Source organism: Schistocerca nitens, chromosome 5 (assembly GCF_023898315.1).
Source record: "Schistocerca nitens isolate TAMUIC-IGC-003100 chromosome 5, iqSchNite1.1, whole genome shotgun sequence".
NCBI lineage: Eukaryota > Metazoa > Arthropoda > Insecta > Orthoptera > Acrididae > Schistocerca > Schistocerca nitens.
Genome location: NC_064618.1, coordinates 450671718 through 450687518, shown reverse-complemented (window position 1 = coordinate 450687518; position 15801 = coordinate 450671718). Strand labels below are relative to the sequence as shown.

General features: G+C 40.4%; 1 protein-coding gene across 1 annotated transcript in view; it reads right to left on the bottom strand.

Annotated features, from left to right (window-relative positions):
- Positions 1-15801, bottom strand: part of LOC126259262 (mucin-12) — a 310106-nt gene that overhangs the window by 201037 nt on the left and 93268 nt on the right. The window contains exon 6 of the mRNA XM_049955895.1: positions 14320-14585. Within this exon, the coding sequence (XP_049811852.1) occupies positions 14320-14585 (266 nt within the window). The remainder of the gene's footprint in view (positions 1-14319; positions 14586-15801) is intronic.

Genomic DNA, 15801 nt, shown 5'->3' with positions numbered 1-15801 from the left:
CTTCGCAGCACATTACACTTGTCTACATTGAGATTCAATTGCCATTCCCTGCACCATGCATCAATTCGCTGCAGATCCTCCTGCATTTCAGTACAATTTTCCATTGTTACAACCTCTCGATATACCACAGCAGCATCCGCAAAAAGCCTCAGTGAACTTCCGATGTCATCCACAAGGTCATTTATGTATGTTGTGAATAGCAACAGTCCTACGACACTCCCCTGCGGCACACCTGAAATCACTCTTTCTTCGGAAGACTTCTCTCCATTGAGAATGACATGCTGCGTTCTGTTATCTAGGAACTCTTCAATCCAATCACACAATTGGTCTGATGGTCCATATGCTCTCACTTTGTTCATTAAACGACTGTGGGGAACTGTATTGAACGCCTTGCAGAAGTCAAGAAACACGGCATCTACCTGTGAACCCGTGTCTATGGCTCTCTGAGTCTCGTGGACGAATAGTGCGAGCTGGGTTTCACACGACCGTCTTTTTCGAAACCCATGCTGACTCCTACAGAGTAGATTTCTAGTTTCCAGAAAAGTCATTATACTCTAACATAATACGTGTTCCAAAATTCTACAACTGATCGACGTTAGAGATATAGGTCTATAGTTCTGCACACCTGTTCGACGTCCCTTCTTGAAAACGGGGATGACCTGTGCCCTTTTCCAATCCTTTGGAACGCTACACTCTTCTAGAGACCTACTGTACACCGCTGCAAGAAGAGGGGCAAGTTCCTTTGCGTACTCTGTGTAAAATCGAACTGGTATCCCATCAGGTCCAGCGGCCTTTCCTCTTTTGAGCGATTTTGATTGTTTCTCTATCCCTCTGTCGTCTATTTCAATATCTACCATTTTGTCATCTGTGCGACAATCTAGAGAAGGAACTACAGTGCAGTCTTCCTCTGTGAAACAGCTTTGGAAAAAGACATTTAGTATTTCGGCCTTTAGTCTGTCATCCTCTGTTTCAGTACCATTTTGGTCACAGAGTGTCTGGACATTTTGTTTTGAGCCACCTACCGCTTTGACGAACTTTACTTTCGAATTCATTGAATGCCTCTCGCATAGCCCTCCTCACATTACATTTCGCTTCGCGTAATTTTTGTTTGTCTGCAAGGCTTTGGCTATGTTTATGTTTGCTGTGAAGTTCCCTTTGCTTCCGCAGCAGTTTCCTAACTCGTTTGTTGTACCACGCTGGCTCTTTTCCATCTTTTACGATCTTGCTTGGCACATACTCATCTAACGCATATTGTACGATGGTTTTGAACTTTGTCCACTGATCCTCAACACTATCTGTACTTGAGACAAAACTTTTGTGTTGAGCCGTCAGGTACTCTGTAATCTGCCTTTTGTCACTTTTGCTAAACAGAAAAATCTTACTACCTTTTTTAATATTTCTATTTACGGCTGAAATCATCAATGCAGTAATCGCTTTATGATCGCTGATTCCCTGTTCTGCGTTAACTGTTTCAAATAGTTCGGGTCTGTTTGTCACCAGAAGGTCTAATATGTTATAAGCCACGAGTCGGTTCTCTGTTTAACTGCTCAAGGTAGTTTTCAGATAACGCACTTAAAAAAAATTTCACTGGATTCTTTGTCCCTGCCACCCGTTATGAATGTTTGAGTCTCCCAGTCTATATCCGGCAAATTAAAATCTCCACCCAGAACTATAACATGGTGGGGAAATCTACTCGAAAAATTATCCAAATTATCCTTCAGGTGCTCAGCCACAACAGCTGCTGAGCCAGGGGGCCTATAGCGACATCCAATTACCATGTCTGAGCCTGCTTTAACCGTGACCTTCGCCCAAATTATTTCACATTTCGGATCTCTTCGATACTATTGCACTTCTTATCGCTATAAACACGCCTCCCCCTTCACTGTCCAGCCTGTCTCTGTGGTATACATTCCAATCTGAGTTTAGGATTTCATTACTGTTTACGTCTGGTTTCAGCCAACTTTCTGTCCCTATGGGCGTTGTGACCGTTTATTAATGAGAGCAGTTCTGGGACCTTTCTACAGACGCTCCTGCAGTTTACTATTAGCACATTAATATTGTTATTCCCTGTTGCATTTTGCCTACTCCTACCTTGCCACGTCTCAGGAGGCGTCTTGTCGGGCCTAGGGAGGGAATTCTCTAACCTAAAAAACCCACATGTGCACTCCACACGTACTCCGCTACCCTTGTAGCCGCTTCCTGCGTGTAGTGCACGCCTGACCTATTCAGGGGGACCCTACATTTCTCCACTCGATAGCGGAGGTCGAGAAATTTGCACCCCAGATCTCCGCAGAATCGTCTGCGCCTCTGGTTTAAGCCTTCCACTCGGCTCCAAACCAGAGGACCGCGATCGGTTCTGGGAACGATACTACAAATAGTTAGCTCCGATTCCACCCCGCGAGCGAGGCTTTCCGCCTTCACCAATTCTGCCAACCGCCTGTACGAACTGAGGATGACCTCTGAACCCAGACGGCAGGAGTCATTGGTGCCGACATGAGCTACAATTTGCAGTCGGGTGCACCCAGTGCTCTCTATTGCCGCCGGCAGGGCCTCCTCCACATCTCGGATGAGACCCCCCGGCAAGCAGACGGAGTGAACACTGGCCTTCTTCCCCGACCTTTCCACTATTTCCCTAAGGGGCTCCATCACCCGCCTAACGTTGGAGCTCCCAATAACTAATAAACCCCTCCCCCCGTGTGCCTGCTCGGACCTTGCTGAAGGAGCGGCCACATGTCCACTCACAGGCAGAGCGGGCGATGCCACACGGCCAGCCTCCACATTGACCCTCCGCCTCGTGCGCCGTGAACGCTGCTGAACCCACCACTCCCCTTGGAGAGAGGGTGGCCCAACCGCGCCCGGTACCCGCGAAGATGTCTCGACAGCAGGGACAGTGGGTGAAGCATGTAACACCTGGAGTGTACCATGCGACGCACCAGACTCCCCACTGCTGCTACACTCCGAGGCAGCAGCCTGAAGACGGCTGACCGCGGCCATCAACACGTTCAGCTGCTCGCGAACAGTGGCCAGCTCCTCCTGCGTCCGTACACAGCAGTCACACATCCTATCCATCCTAAGAAATAAATTTACTGTAGAGAGTTAATCAACTTTTAACTAGACTGCTAATTCACTTAAGGCAGCTGACTATAAACTGTGGTTGCTAGACACTTCTTGTAGAAAACAATGAAAATAGCACTACCTGTCTCTGGACTGTATTGAAAACAAACACTAGCACTACTGGCACTATGGTTGACTAAAGGGACTCTCTCTGACTGTATTCAAAATAAACACGAAATCTATGGAACACTATTACTAGCACTCGACAATTAAAGCTTCCTAAAAGCAAAAACACACGCAAGAAGTGACAAGTATGAGAGGACCCACTTGATGTCTTTGGGCAGGATTATAATTTCACTGTCCATACATAATTAAGCATGTTATTGTTGCTACTTGCCTTCTAATGGCGGAAGTTAAGAAGTTAATATTAAGTGATTATTGGTCCAAAGATACACTTTCGAACACATCAGTTTTCAGCAAAATTACATCCCAAGATCATTTTTGTCTACTACGGAGAATTCTGCGCTCCAGTGATAATTCAGCAAGTACTGGAGGAGACAGTCTATTTAAAATTAGAATTACTGTTGACAAAGTTCGTAAGACATTTCATAATTAATTTTTTCCACATCAGAAGCTTTGTATACATGAAAGGCTCTTCCTGTTCAAAGGATGAGCATCTCTTAAGCAATTTATTCCAACCAGGTGCAGTAGACAATCGGAGAGGGTATATTTTGGATTTTATTGTATATACAGTAGCAACAACAGAAATTGGGTTCCACAATTTAGGGAAAAGTGGCAATGTAGTGGCAACTCTTATGGGACCATATCTGGAACAGGGTCATATTCTATATGTCGATAATTGGTACTCCAGCCCAGACTTGTTCATCTGGTTTCAAAACCACGGAATAGTCGCTTGTGGCACTGTCCGTAAGAATAGGTGCAACATGCCAAAACTGCAGAAGAAATTAAAATGAGGAAAAACTGAGTTTAAGTCCAGGGACAGGATCCGTGCTATCAATTGGTGCGATAAGAGAGTGGTGTCCATGTTAACCACAAGTCATACAACACAAATGGTTGAAACAGAGAAGACTGAAAGAAATGCTGGCGAAAAAATATAGAACCCACAATGTACTGTAGATTACAATTCAAGTATGGGTGCAGTTGACCATTGTGACATGTTCCTGAGCTCAGTTGGATAATAGCGTTAGACTGTGAAATGGTACAAGAAATATTTTTTTCGTGCCAATCCAAAACTCAGATCGAAAAGAAGGATGGGAAATAGTTGCAATAGGTGAAAAATTATTCAAACAATTCCTGACCTCTTCATATGTAGCAGTTTGCTGGCAAAAGAATGGACTTGGTGATTGAGATGGTGCAATGTCTGTACTGTGGCAAATGTAATTACACAGAGTACATTGTACCAGTATAACAAAACCCATATATTAATCTACATGCAATACATTTAAAATATTAACATGTCACATAGACAGTTATATTCTTTTATCCTAAATAGTACTTAATAGATCACATTCAGTCTACCTGTACAAAACCTGTTTTCCATAACTGATTTCAAACACCTTTGATCACCGAGAAATAACATGCAGAAGTTAAAACTCTGTTCTCAGTGTGATTTTTCTTGCTACTTTGCCTCTGCTGTTAGGCACTATTGGAAATGAAAACTCACTGTTCCGGGAAGGATGGGGGGCTTAAAATTGGTTGTTCGAATGAGACTGGCTTTGAAGCATTAATAGAAAATGGTATATGTAAAAGAAGTATCGAATATATCCAGCATTCCTCTATTCATAAAAATCAACATCATTTAGACTAATTTGTAGATAATTGAAAACAGCAAGGGAATAAAATTTTTTATTCCATATCTTTGTGTTGTTGTTGTGGTCTTCAGTCCTGAGACTGGTTTGATGCAGCTCTCCATGCTACTCTATCCTGTGCAAGCTTCTTCATCTCCCAGTACCTACTGCAACCTACATCCTTCTGAATCTGCTTAGTGTATTCATCTCTTGGTCTCCCTCTACGATTTTTACCCTCCACGCTGCCCTCCAATGCTAAATTTGTGATCCCTTGATGCCTCAAAACATGTCCTACCATCCGATCCCTTCTTCTAGTCAAGTTGTGCCACAAACTTCTCTTCTCCCCAATCCTATTCAATACCTCCTCATTAGTTATGTGATCTACCCACCTTATCTTCAGCATTCTTCTGTAGCACCACATTTCGAAAGCTTCTATTCTCTTCTTGTCCAAACTATTTACCGTCCATGTTTCACTTCCATACATGGCTACACTCCATACAAATACTTTCAGAAACGACTTCCTGACACTTAAATCTATACTCCATGTTAACAAATTTCTCTTCTTCAGAAACGATTTCCTTGCCATTGCCAGTCTACATTTTATATCCTCTCTACTTCGACCATCATCAGTTATTTTGCTCCCCAAATAAGCAAAACTCCTTTACTACTTTAAGTGTCTCATTTCCTAATCTAATCCCCTCAGCATCACCCGATTTAATTCGACTACATTCCATTATCCTCGTTTTGCTTTTGTTGATGTTCATCTTATATCCTCCTTTCAAGACACTGTCCATTCCGTTCAACTGCTCTTCCAAGTCCTTTGCTGTCTCTGACAGAATTACAATGTCATCGGCGAACCTCAAAGTTTTTACTTCTTCTCCATGAATTTTAATACCTACTCCGAATTTTTCTTTTGTTTCCTTTACTGCTTGCTCAATATACAGATTGAATAACATCGGGGAGAGGCTACAACCCTGTCTTACTCCCTTCCCAACTGCTGCTTCCCTTTCATGTCCCTCGACTCTTATAACTGCCATCTGGTTTCTGTACAAATTGTAAATAGCCTTTCGCTCCCTGTATTTTACCCCTGCCACCTTTAGAATTTGAAAGAGAGTATTCCAGTATAGCCCTCGTCTTTTTACCTACTTGATCCTCTGCTGCCTTCACTACTTCATCCCTCAGAGCTACCCATTCTTCTTCTACTGTATTTCTTTCCCCCATTCCTGTCAATTGTTCCCTTATGCTCTCCCTGAAACTCTCTACAACCTTTCTCTAAGTCTACAAATGCTAGAAACGTAGGTTTGCCTTTTCTTAATCTTTCTTCTAAGATAAGTCGTAAGGTTAGTATTCCCTCACGTGTTCCAACATTTCTACGGAATCCAAACTGATCTTCCCCGAGGTCCGCTTCTACCAGTTTTTCCATTCGTCTGTAAAGAATTCGCGTTAGTATTTTGCAGCTGTGACTTATTAAACTGATAGTTCGGTAATTTTCACATCTGTCAACACCTGCTTTCTTTGGTATTGGAATTATTATATTCTTCTTGAAGTCTGTGGGTATTTCGCCTGTCTCATACATCTTGCTCACCAGATGGTAGAGTTTTGTCATGACTGGCTCTCCCAAGGCCATCAGTAGTTCTAATGGAATGTTGTCTACTCCCGGGGCCTTGTTTCGACTCAGGTCTTTCAGTGCTCTGTCAAACTCTTCACGCAGTATCTTATCTCCCATTTCATCTTCATCTACATCCTCTTCCATTTCCATAATATTGTCCTCAAGTACATCGCCCTTGTATAAACCCCCTATATACTCCTTCCACCTTTCTGCCTTCCCTTCTTTGCTTAGAACTGGGTTGCCATCTGAGCTCTTGATATTCATACAAGTGGTTCTCTTCTCTCCAAAGGTCTCTTTAATTTTCCTGTAGGCAGTATCTATCTTACCCCTAGTGAGACAAGCCTCTACATCCTTACATTTGTCCTCTAGCCATCCCTGCTTAGCCATTTTGCACTTTCTGTCGATCTCATTTTTGAGACGTTTGTATTCCTTTTTGCCTGCTTCATTTACTGCATTTTTATATTTCCTCCTTTCATCAATTAAATTCAATATTTCTTCTGTTACCCAAGGATTTCTATTAGCCCTCGTCTTTTTACCTACTTGATCCTCTGCTGCCTTCACTACTTCATCCCTCAGAGCTACCCATTCTTCTTCTACTGTATTTCTTTCCCCCATTCCTGTCAATTGTTCCCTTATGCTCTCCCTGAAACTCTCTACAACCTCTGGTTCTTTCAGTTTATCCAGGTCCCATCTCCTTAAATTCCCACCTTTTTGCAGTTTCTTCAGTTTCAATCTGCAGTTCATAACCAATAGATTGTGGTCAAAATCCACATCTGCCCCTGGAAATGTCTTACAATTTAAAACCTAGTTCCTAAATCTCTGTCTTACTATTAAATAATCTATCTGATACCTATTAGTATCTCCAGGATTCTTCCATGTATACAACCTTCTTTTATGATTCTTGAACCAAGTGTTAGCTATGATTAAGTTATGCTCTGTGCAAAATTCTACAAGGCGGCTTCCTCTTTCATTTCTTCCCCCCAATCCATATTCACCTACTATGTTTCCTTCTCTCCCTTTTCCTACTGACGAATTCCAGTCACCCATGACTATTAAATTTTCGTCTCCCTTCACTACCTGAATAATTTCTTTTATCTCGTCATACATTTCATCAATTTCTTCATCATCTGCAGAGCTAGTTGGCATATAAACTTGTACTACTGTAGTAGGCATGGGCTTTGTGTCTATCTTGGCCACAATAACGCGTTCACTATGCTGTTTGTAGTAGCTAACCCGCACTCCTACTTTTTTATTCATTATTAAACCTACTCCTGCGTTACCCCTATTTGATTTTGTATTTATAACCCTGTAATCACCTGACCAAAAGTCTTGTTCCTCCTGCCACCGAACTTCACTAATTCCCACTATATCTAACTTTAACCTATCCATTTCCCTTTTTAAATTTTCTAACCTACCTGCCCGATTAAGGGATCTGACATTCCACGCTCCGATCCGTAGAACGCCAGTTTTCTTTCTCCTGATAACGACATCCTCTTGAGTAGTCCCCGCCCGGAGATCCGAATGGGGGACTATTTTACCTCCGGAATATTTTACCCAAGAGGACGCCATCATAATTTAATCATACAGTAAAGCTGCATGTCCTCGGGAAAAATTACGGCTGTAGTTTCCCCTTGCTTTCAGCCGTTCGCAGTACCAGCACAGCAAGGCCGTTTTGGTTAATGTTACGAGGCCAGATCAGTCAAACATCCAGACTGTTGCCCCTGCAACTACTGAAAAGGCTGCTGCCCCTCTTCAGGAACCACATGTTTGTCTGGCCTCTCAACAGATACCCCTCCGCTGTGGTTGCACCTACGGTACGGCCATCTGTATCGCTGAGGCACGCAAGCCTCCCCACCAACGGCAAGGTCCATGGTTCATGGGGGAAGTTATCATTCTAAATTTTATTTTCATCATGCATTCACTCTACCAGATATGCGAATCCGAAGTTTACATTGTTTTCGGGAATGATTTTCGCGCCCAACTTTCATCCAATTATACAGCTTGGAATGTTTTATAGAGCATTGTTTTTAGCAAAATCAGAACAAAAATACCACATTTTTGACATTTTTACATCTTCAATTTTGTGCTTAATTCATTCGGTTCTGGAAAGCGCTATGCAAATGAAACATTATATTTGAGAACCTTGTGTTGTTAGATTACTACATGCCAAGTTTCACATTCATCATAACATTAGCCCAGGAGATGCAAGAAATCAAACTTAGAATATTTTTTTTTTGGTGCCTTTTTTTTGGGCGATTTTACCTACTATTTTCTGGCTCAATATGGTTCATGAAATTCTTTTAATTATTATTCTCAACAGAATGCATAGAGTTGTAAAGATGGCCAAATCTGATTCTTTTACAAAAACTATTTCCCAAGGTATTACAGCACAGAGTCGCAAAAAATTCACGCTGGCTCTGGGGGAGGCATAATCAGTCCAGAAGTATTCAGCACCGGGTGGGCTGCGCAGCACAGGCTGCTCTGATCCCTGTGACAGCTGTGAAGGACAGGCACTTAGTGCAGGTAGCCAGATTACACCGTAGGCCACGGCGCCTCAACACGCCAAGCAGATGATGCATCTCCAGCAGTAAAGGGTTAAACAGCAGACACAAACACATAAAACCAAGATCAACATTTCGTCTGTCAATAAAAAGTATCACTCACATGATGTTTCTAAACAGGAAATCTACGAGAAAGGTACAGAATCTGACTATGAAAAGTCCACGTTGGAATATCAACAATGTTATGACAAGGATAGATTACTGCTCATGGTGAAGGTGACACACTGAGATCCAGACAAGCACATTGAAAAGACTGTTACACACTAAGCTTTCAGCCAAAGCCTCCTTCAGAATAGAAAACATACACATTCACACAAGCAGGCACACCTCACACATCCATGACTGTTATCCCTGAACACTGTGGCCAGAACGAAGTTCTCATGTTGAATGAAAGCAACAATCCAGAGTGGAACAGAGGAGGAGAAAATACATCAGGGTATAAGTGGGGGGAGAGAAGGGAAGAGAGAGGGGGAAGAGTTCATGTGGTACAGGTGGGTTTGGAAAATAACACCTGAAAACGTGAGGTTTGGAAAAGAAATGTGATCAAAAGGAATCATTATCGGTGGGATGAATCTGGGGCCTGAGCTGTCTACCAAGACGAATAGCCACTGCCAAACAGTGGCCAAGAGCAAAGTGGGCCATTCTGTGGCACATGATGTAGATGAACATAACACGCGTGACTGAATGGCTGCTTCACAATCCGGGCCATCTCTATCCTCCCCTCCACTACCAGGTTTTCTGAACTGCGCAGGTGGGAGTTATCCTTACAACACATTCTTTGCTCCCAAAATTATCTCGGCCTAAACATGTGGTAACACACTGTTCCTCGCCCTCCCTGCCCCGTACCGCCTCTCCATCATATCACCTCCTCGCAATTCACATCCCCTCAACCCTCATTAAGCGCTGCTCTCTCTCAACAACACACTGACCTTTTCCCCTTCTCTGCTGCTCTCCTTTTACACTCCCTGTTCTCCCACAGCCTCCCGACACTGCACCTGGCAGCCCTGTCCTGCTGCCATCTAGTCCCTGCACTCCTCCCTCTCCCCACCCATATCCTACCACCCTTAACTGCCCCCCCCCCCCTCCAGATTGCTCCTTCCTTTCAAGGCGACATCTGCATCTGGCCACAGCTGACAGGTGTTAGTGTTTGTGTGTGTGGTTTCTTTTCTGAAGAAGGCTTTGGCTGCAAGCTCAATGTGTAATGGTCTTCTCAGTGTGCCTGTCTGCTGCTCAACATGCCATCTTTAAGGTGAGTAGCAATCTGTCCTTTCCGTAGTATTATAGAAAGGTACAACAAAAGGCAATTTTAATAGTCTTTTCTGAAAAGGATCTTCATGTTGCTATCGGCCTTTCGCCACAACTATGCAGTAATGAGTTTGCCATATTTACCTGACTGTAAGACTAGGTTTTTTCCCAAATTTTTAATTCCAAAAATAAAAGGTCACAGATTAAACTACTGCTGTTGTGGTAAACATTTTGACAGAACTTTTACATTAATATAGGGGTCATCTGACATTTATGGATGAAGTTTTGGCTATTGGCGTTTCATACAAATTTATTTTGAGGAGTTCCAAAGGGTATTGCTTAGCAAACAATACTGTCAGTCGAATAGGTTTGAGATTTCCTGACATGCAGAAGTGCTCAATGTAGTGTCGATCTTGCTCAAACTATCACGTCACCTTTGACTTTGTTTTCCTTTTGTATTATCAAAACATAGACAACCAATAAATGGCATAAACTCAGAATAGGTGTAATGGTAACTTTTTAAGCAGATACTTTACGCCAATAAAAGTTTGTAATTTTGATAGTCAGAGTACATTAAAAACAAATTTTTCTCACGGGAGGGGAGGGAGTACATTCCGTACATCAAAATGCGATACTTCAGTAAAAAAAATTTTAAGTGTGTTACAGAAATAGTATTTCACAGCAAGTAACAGTTTACTGCTTGTTGACATGTTCAATGCACTGAGTAAAATCACAACTGTGCAATTATTTTTTTATTCCTCTTTACTGAAATTCTGATTATTTAATTACGCAGCAGAGTCACTAAATAGTAAATCTGACAACCAGTTACAGCATGCACAATGCTAATATGATTTGAAGCATAAGCTATTTCCAATTTGTCGATAGTTAAAATATCTTACCACTTATCTTTTTACGAGTAAATCTCTCGACGATAAATGCTCAACAGCAAAAAAAAAAAAAAACCTAGAGTAGAAGTTCAATTTAAATGTTACAATGAAATGAAAATTCTGACTGCAACAAGCAAATATTCAGGATTAAATTCCGATCATATACCAACACCTAATTTCTTTGGAGCATTCATTACAGACTAGTGATGGTACCCTTATTGAAACAGTTTTAGGTTTCCCACACAAAAGGTCTTATCATTTTTGTAGAAGAAGGTGCAAACAGTGTCAGTAGGTGAAACACTAATTGGAGAATATCTCCTGCAACCAATGCAGTCTTTATTTAAAACTCAAAAATGTGAAAATTTCTGTGAAATCAGTGAAAAATTTAACACAACTGTCATTATTTGTAATCTCCTGTTGCCTCTGATCAGCAGCACAATCCTTCCCACAAGTTCCTGTAAACTTTTATCACCACCCTCTTCTCTTTTAACCATGAACATTCACCGGCTCTGAACATTCACAATCATCTATGAACTGATAATTCATTGTCTTTTTCTCATAAGCTTCTTAGATGTAAATAGTACCTGTGACAACTCCAGATATGAGCTTTCTCCCCAGGTAAATGTGCTAGTAAGACTTTGGTGGCTAAATACCAACAAAATGGACCACAGATTTTGTGAAATAAGAATATTAAGTCAAACAATGGAGAGTCCAGGATGGAATAACATAAAAGGAGAGATTGAGTTGCAGACAGGCACAATGAAAGAGGCTGATAAAAATTTAAGCTTTTGGACCCGCAAGTGCTTTTTCAAAAATAGAAAAAAAACACACACATTTTTAACTCAAATATTTGACAGTCTTTCTCATTGTGCCTGTCTGCGACTCAATGTCGTGTCTATGTGGTGAGCAGCAATCTATCCTTTCTGTAAAATGTTATGTCATGTAGGTAGCAAGTTTTGTTAATGAATCCAAGGAAAATTGTGGTAAAGCCACACATTTAAGGCATCCACAAGACTGCTGTCATTTTTTACTCTTGTATGCCATGTGCACTTATCCACCAGATGACTGTAGTTTACACACATAATCAAATCACACATTTGAGATTTGGATAATGGTTTGCTTTTTGAATGCACAAAACAGGTCCAGACCAGAACACAAATACCTATGGAACACATCAGAGACAAAAAGACCATCTGTATGGTGCATGCATTGAAGATGCAGCTGCACCACAGTTTCCTGGATTCATCAACAAAACTTACTTCCTAGAGGATATGATAGGTTATTATTTTTATAATTCTAATTCTTTGGTCCAGTTTGTTCAAACTGAACCACTGAACCCTTACTAACATATCTCCATGAAGCGGAAACTGTAGGTCAAACTGTCAGATAAGTATCAGATAAGCTTTTCACATATGTTATGGTTTCAAACAACTCTATGGCCAATCTGAATAAAGTCTGTAAAAGTTATTGTGTTTAAATAAAAAGACTTGGAAGCAATTAATGATGAAGAGTTCCTATGAAAATAAGAATAATATGCATTTGTAGGTGTTGCATAAATGGGAACTCTAAGACTGAGACTCAAGAACAAGATAATTTTTATTTTTTTTAATGTGGTTAAAAAAATCCACCACAAACATTAGCCACATAATGCAAGTGCTAGTTCGGATCGGCACTATCACACCAAAACGGATACCGCCAGCACAATATGACCTCCACTGCAGATGTCGGATTCACGGTGAATGTATTGGCCCAAACAATAGTTCTAGCGCATCTAAAACCACAACTCAGATGTACGTTGTAAGGAGAACTTTTAACGTTACCTGGACTGTCGGTTCTACTCCATTACACTGACAGAAACTGGGTATGTGTATTGTAGACAAAGCTTTAAGGTGCAGAGTTGTTTATTTGTTACAAAAACATAATCTGAGAAGATGAGGCAGATCACTCAAAGACAAAAATCATAATTAATGTTTAACTGAAGTCCTGGAGAACTGTCACATCAGATTGGGAATACAGGAATAGTAACATCACTTACTCCATTTGTACAATGACTACACACATCCAAAGAAGAATATAACTGCAATATGTAACTCAAACTACTGTTTGGTCAATTTTACAATAGTACATGTAACACGTCCTTCTGTCTCTACAATATTAGGTACACATTTTACACATGCAACTTCTTTGTGTGGCTTTTAAAACAATGATATTAGTGTACTTAGCAATGTCCATTTGGATTTGCAGAGCAATGAGAACCACAAAGATGGAATAACTCCTGCAGTGTGCTATTTTAATACCAAGAAAAAGTAATATTAGATCAAAAATAATAAACCATCCAAGTTTCATGCATCTTCACTCTGAAGCCTTCCACAGTCAATCCAAAGAGTTCAATTGCAAGTACCCTCACTTGATTACCCCCTCCCCTTCCCCTTATTCTACAGAGATGTGACAATTCACTATATTCCACATCATATAGGATTACAACACTTACATTAAACCTACAGTATCCCACCATTTGTTGACATACATTTATTGCACCACTATACAGAAGTAATGCAACAGAGAAATACTCAAAACTGATATAATTAGCACCAGAGTGGCATGAGATTGGATAGCTTACTATCTGTTGTTTAGACATTCATTCATTGTTAGTATTAAATTCCGTTTTTCAGAAGTTTTACACCACTATCTCTTAACAGTTTTTCATTCTTTTATCATGCAGTAGCTGTAGCATCTACCATCGAATTATTACATCTTTAACATATGATACGCGCATTTTATTATTCTAGAATAAAAAGCTACCCCTTTATTTCTTGACCTGACTATACAAATAATTCTTTCTGCTGCTTTAAGGCACCACTGGCTGCCCCTTTTGATTAGTGAACAAGCTAGATGGAAAAATAGAGACCAAATGCACAGTCCTTGACTGAAGCTGTCCAAGCAAGTAAGTTTTCCAAAAATTTATGCTATGAAAATTTATTATACATTCCCTTCTAAAATTTTCATTGAAACTACACACAGTTGTTCTTCAAACAATATACATCTTACCACCATTATTATATGTGCTCAATGTGAGCAGGTGCACAGACGCACAGAGAGAGAGAGAGAGAGAGAGAGAGAGAGAGAGAGAGAGAGAGAGAGAACTGTTTACTGACCTTTGCAACTTTTCTTTCTCTGAAAATAGGCGAGGTATTTCAGGCAGAAAGTCTTCCGACAGGGTGTGGTACAACGCTCGTTCAACTTTAGATGTAGAGTCCCTGAAACCTTCAGTGACTTTGTCCCAGTCTTCTTCTGTGAAACAAACCACTTGCCACACACTACTGCTTTGTTCCTCTCCTTCTGAATCAGCTGGTGATTTTCCTCTCTTCTTCTTTCGTTTCTCATCCTTTAATCTTCGTTTCTTTTCTTTTACTCTTTTTTTCTGAGGAAGAAAAAGCTTAATTGTTTTGGCAACATGTATTATACAGACAATTTCATCACCAAATGAGTTGAAATATTAAGTTATTAAACAAATTGAAAAATGTATTAAACTGCTGATTTCTAGTCCCTGGTTAAATATATATTTTTAACATTAAATAATGGTAAATCCAGGATGGAACATAACAAATTATTTTTAAAATTATATTGCCATGTCAACATAATTACTATCATCGCCAAATCCAAAATCAGGATAGTCAATAAAGTAAAACATTTCACACTGATAGCACATTTATTATAAACACCGACAGACAGAACAAAACTGAATTCCCGTAGGGCGAGTGCTGCTACATATACAAACATCAAATAGGCTAGAATATGCAAACACTACAAACATAAGGAATTTCAAGAACCTTCAATAAATACTAAGTAACAAATAATTGCTGATGATCAGATTTGAACCAGCAACTCACAGCATGTGTCAGTCATGCTAAATGTTTTTACATGCACAGTCAGAAATCATTGAAATGTTGGACAGCACAGACAACTTATTCTATATCAACATTATGTCTATCGATTATCTTAAAAATGATCAACTGACACTTGGCAGTTAGACGTGACTTCGTTTCAGTGCCAGTGCTTACTGTGTGTGAATCATTGCTCAAGATTTTATGACGGGCAGCGAGGACAAAGCTAATATGCCATCAGAAAAGAAAACAAATAATATGTGCACATATCTTACGAAATGGGAAGCTTTATATTCCTGGATTGGACAACAGCAGACAAATGATTATAAAGCAAATTGCTTAATCTGCAAACCTGAGTTTTGGATTGCACATGGCGGCAAGAATGATTGTGTGCAGCACATGAATATTTCAGGTAGTAATTTATTACTATGAATCCTAAAAAATAAATATCTTACTGTTCAGCATGAAGAAATCAGTAATTGGCAATTTTCTGAGTAAAATTCTTGTATTTGCTTGTAGGTCACAAAAGCAAAGCAAACAATGTCACTACTTCATCAAAGATAACCTTTCTTCAGCTCTCCTCACCTGGGTAAAGGCCTAAGAAATGACAACATGAACTTTCATTAGCCTACCACACAGTACAATACAATCTAAGCTTAGGAGCTTGGACTGTGTGATCAAACTGTAAAGAAATGCGTTCAGCGGGTCTAATGCCTCAAAGAAAATATCTGTTCAAGTGTCTGTCAGTTCACG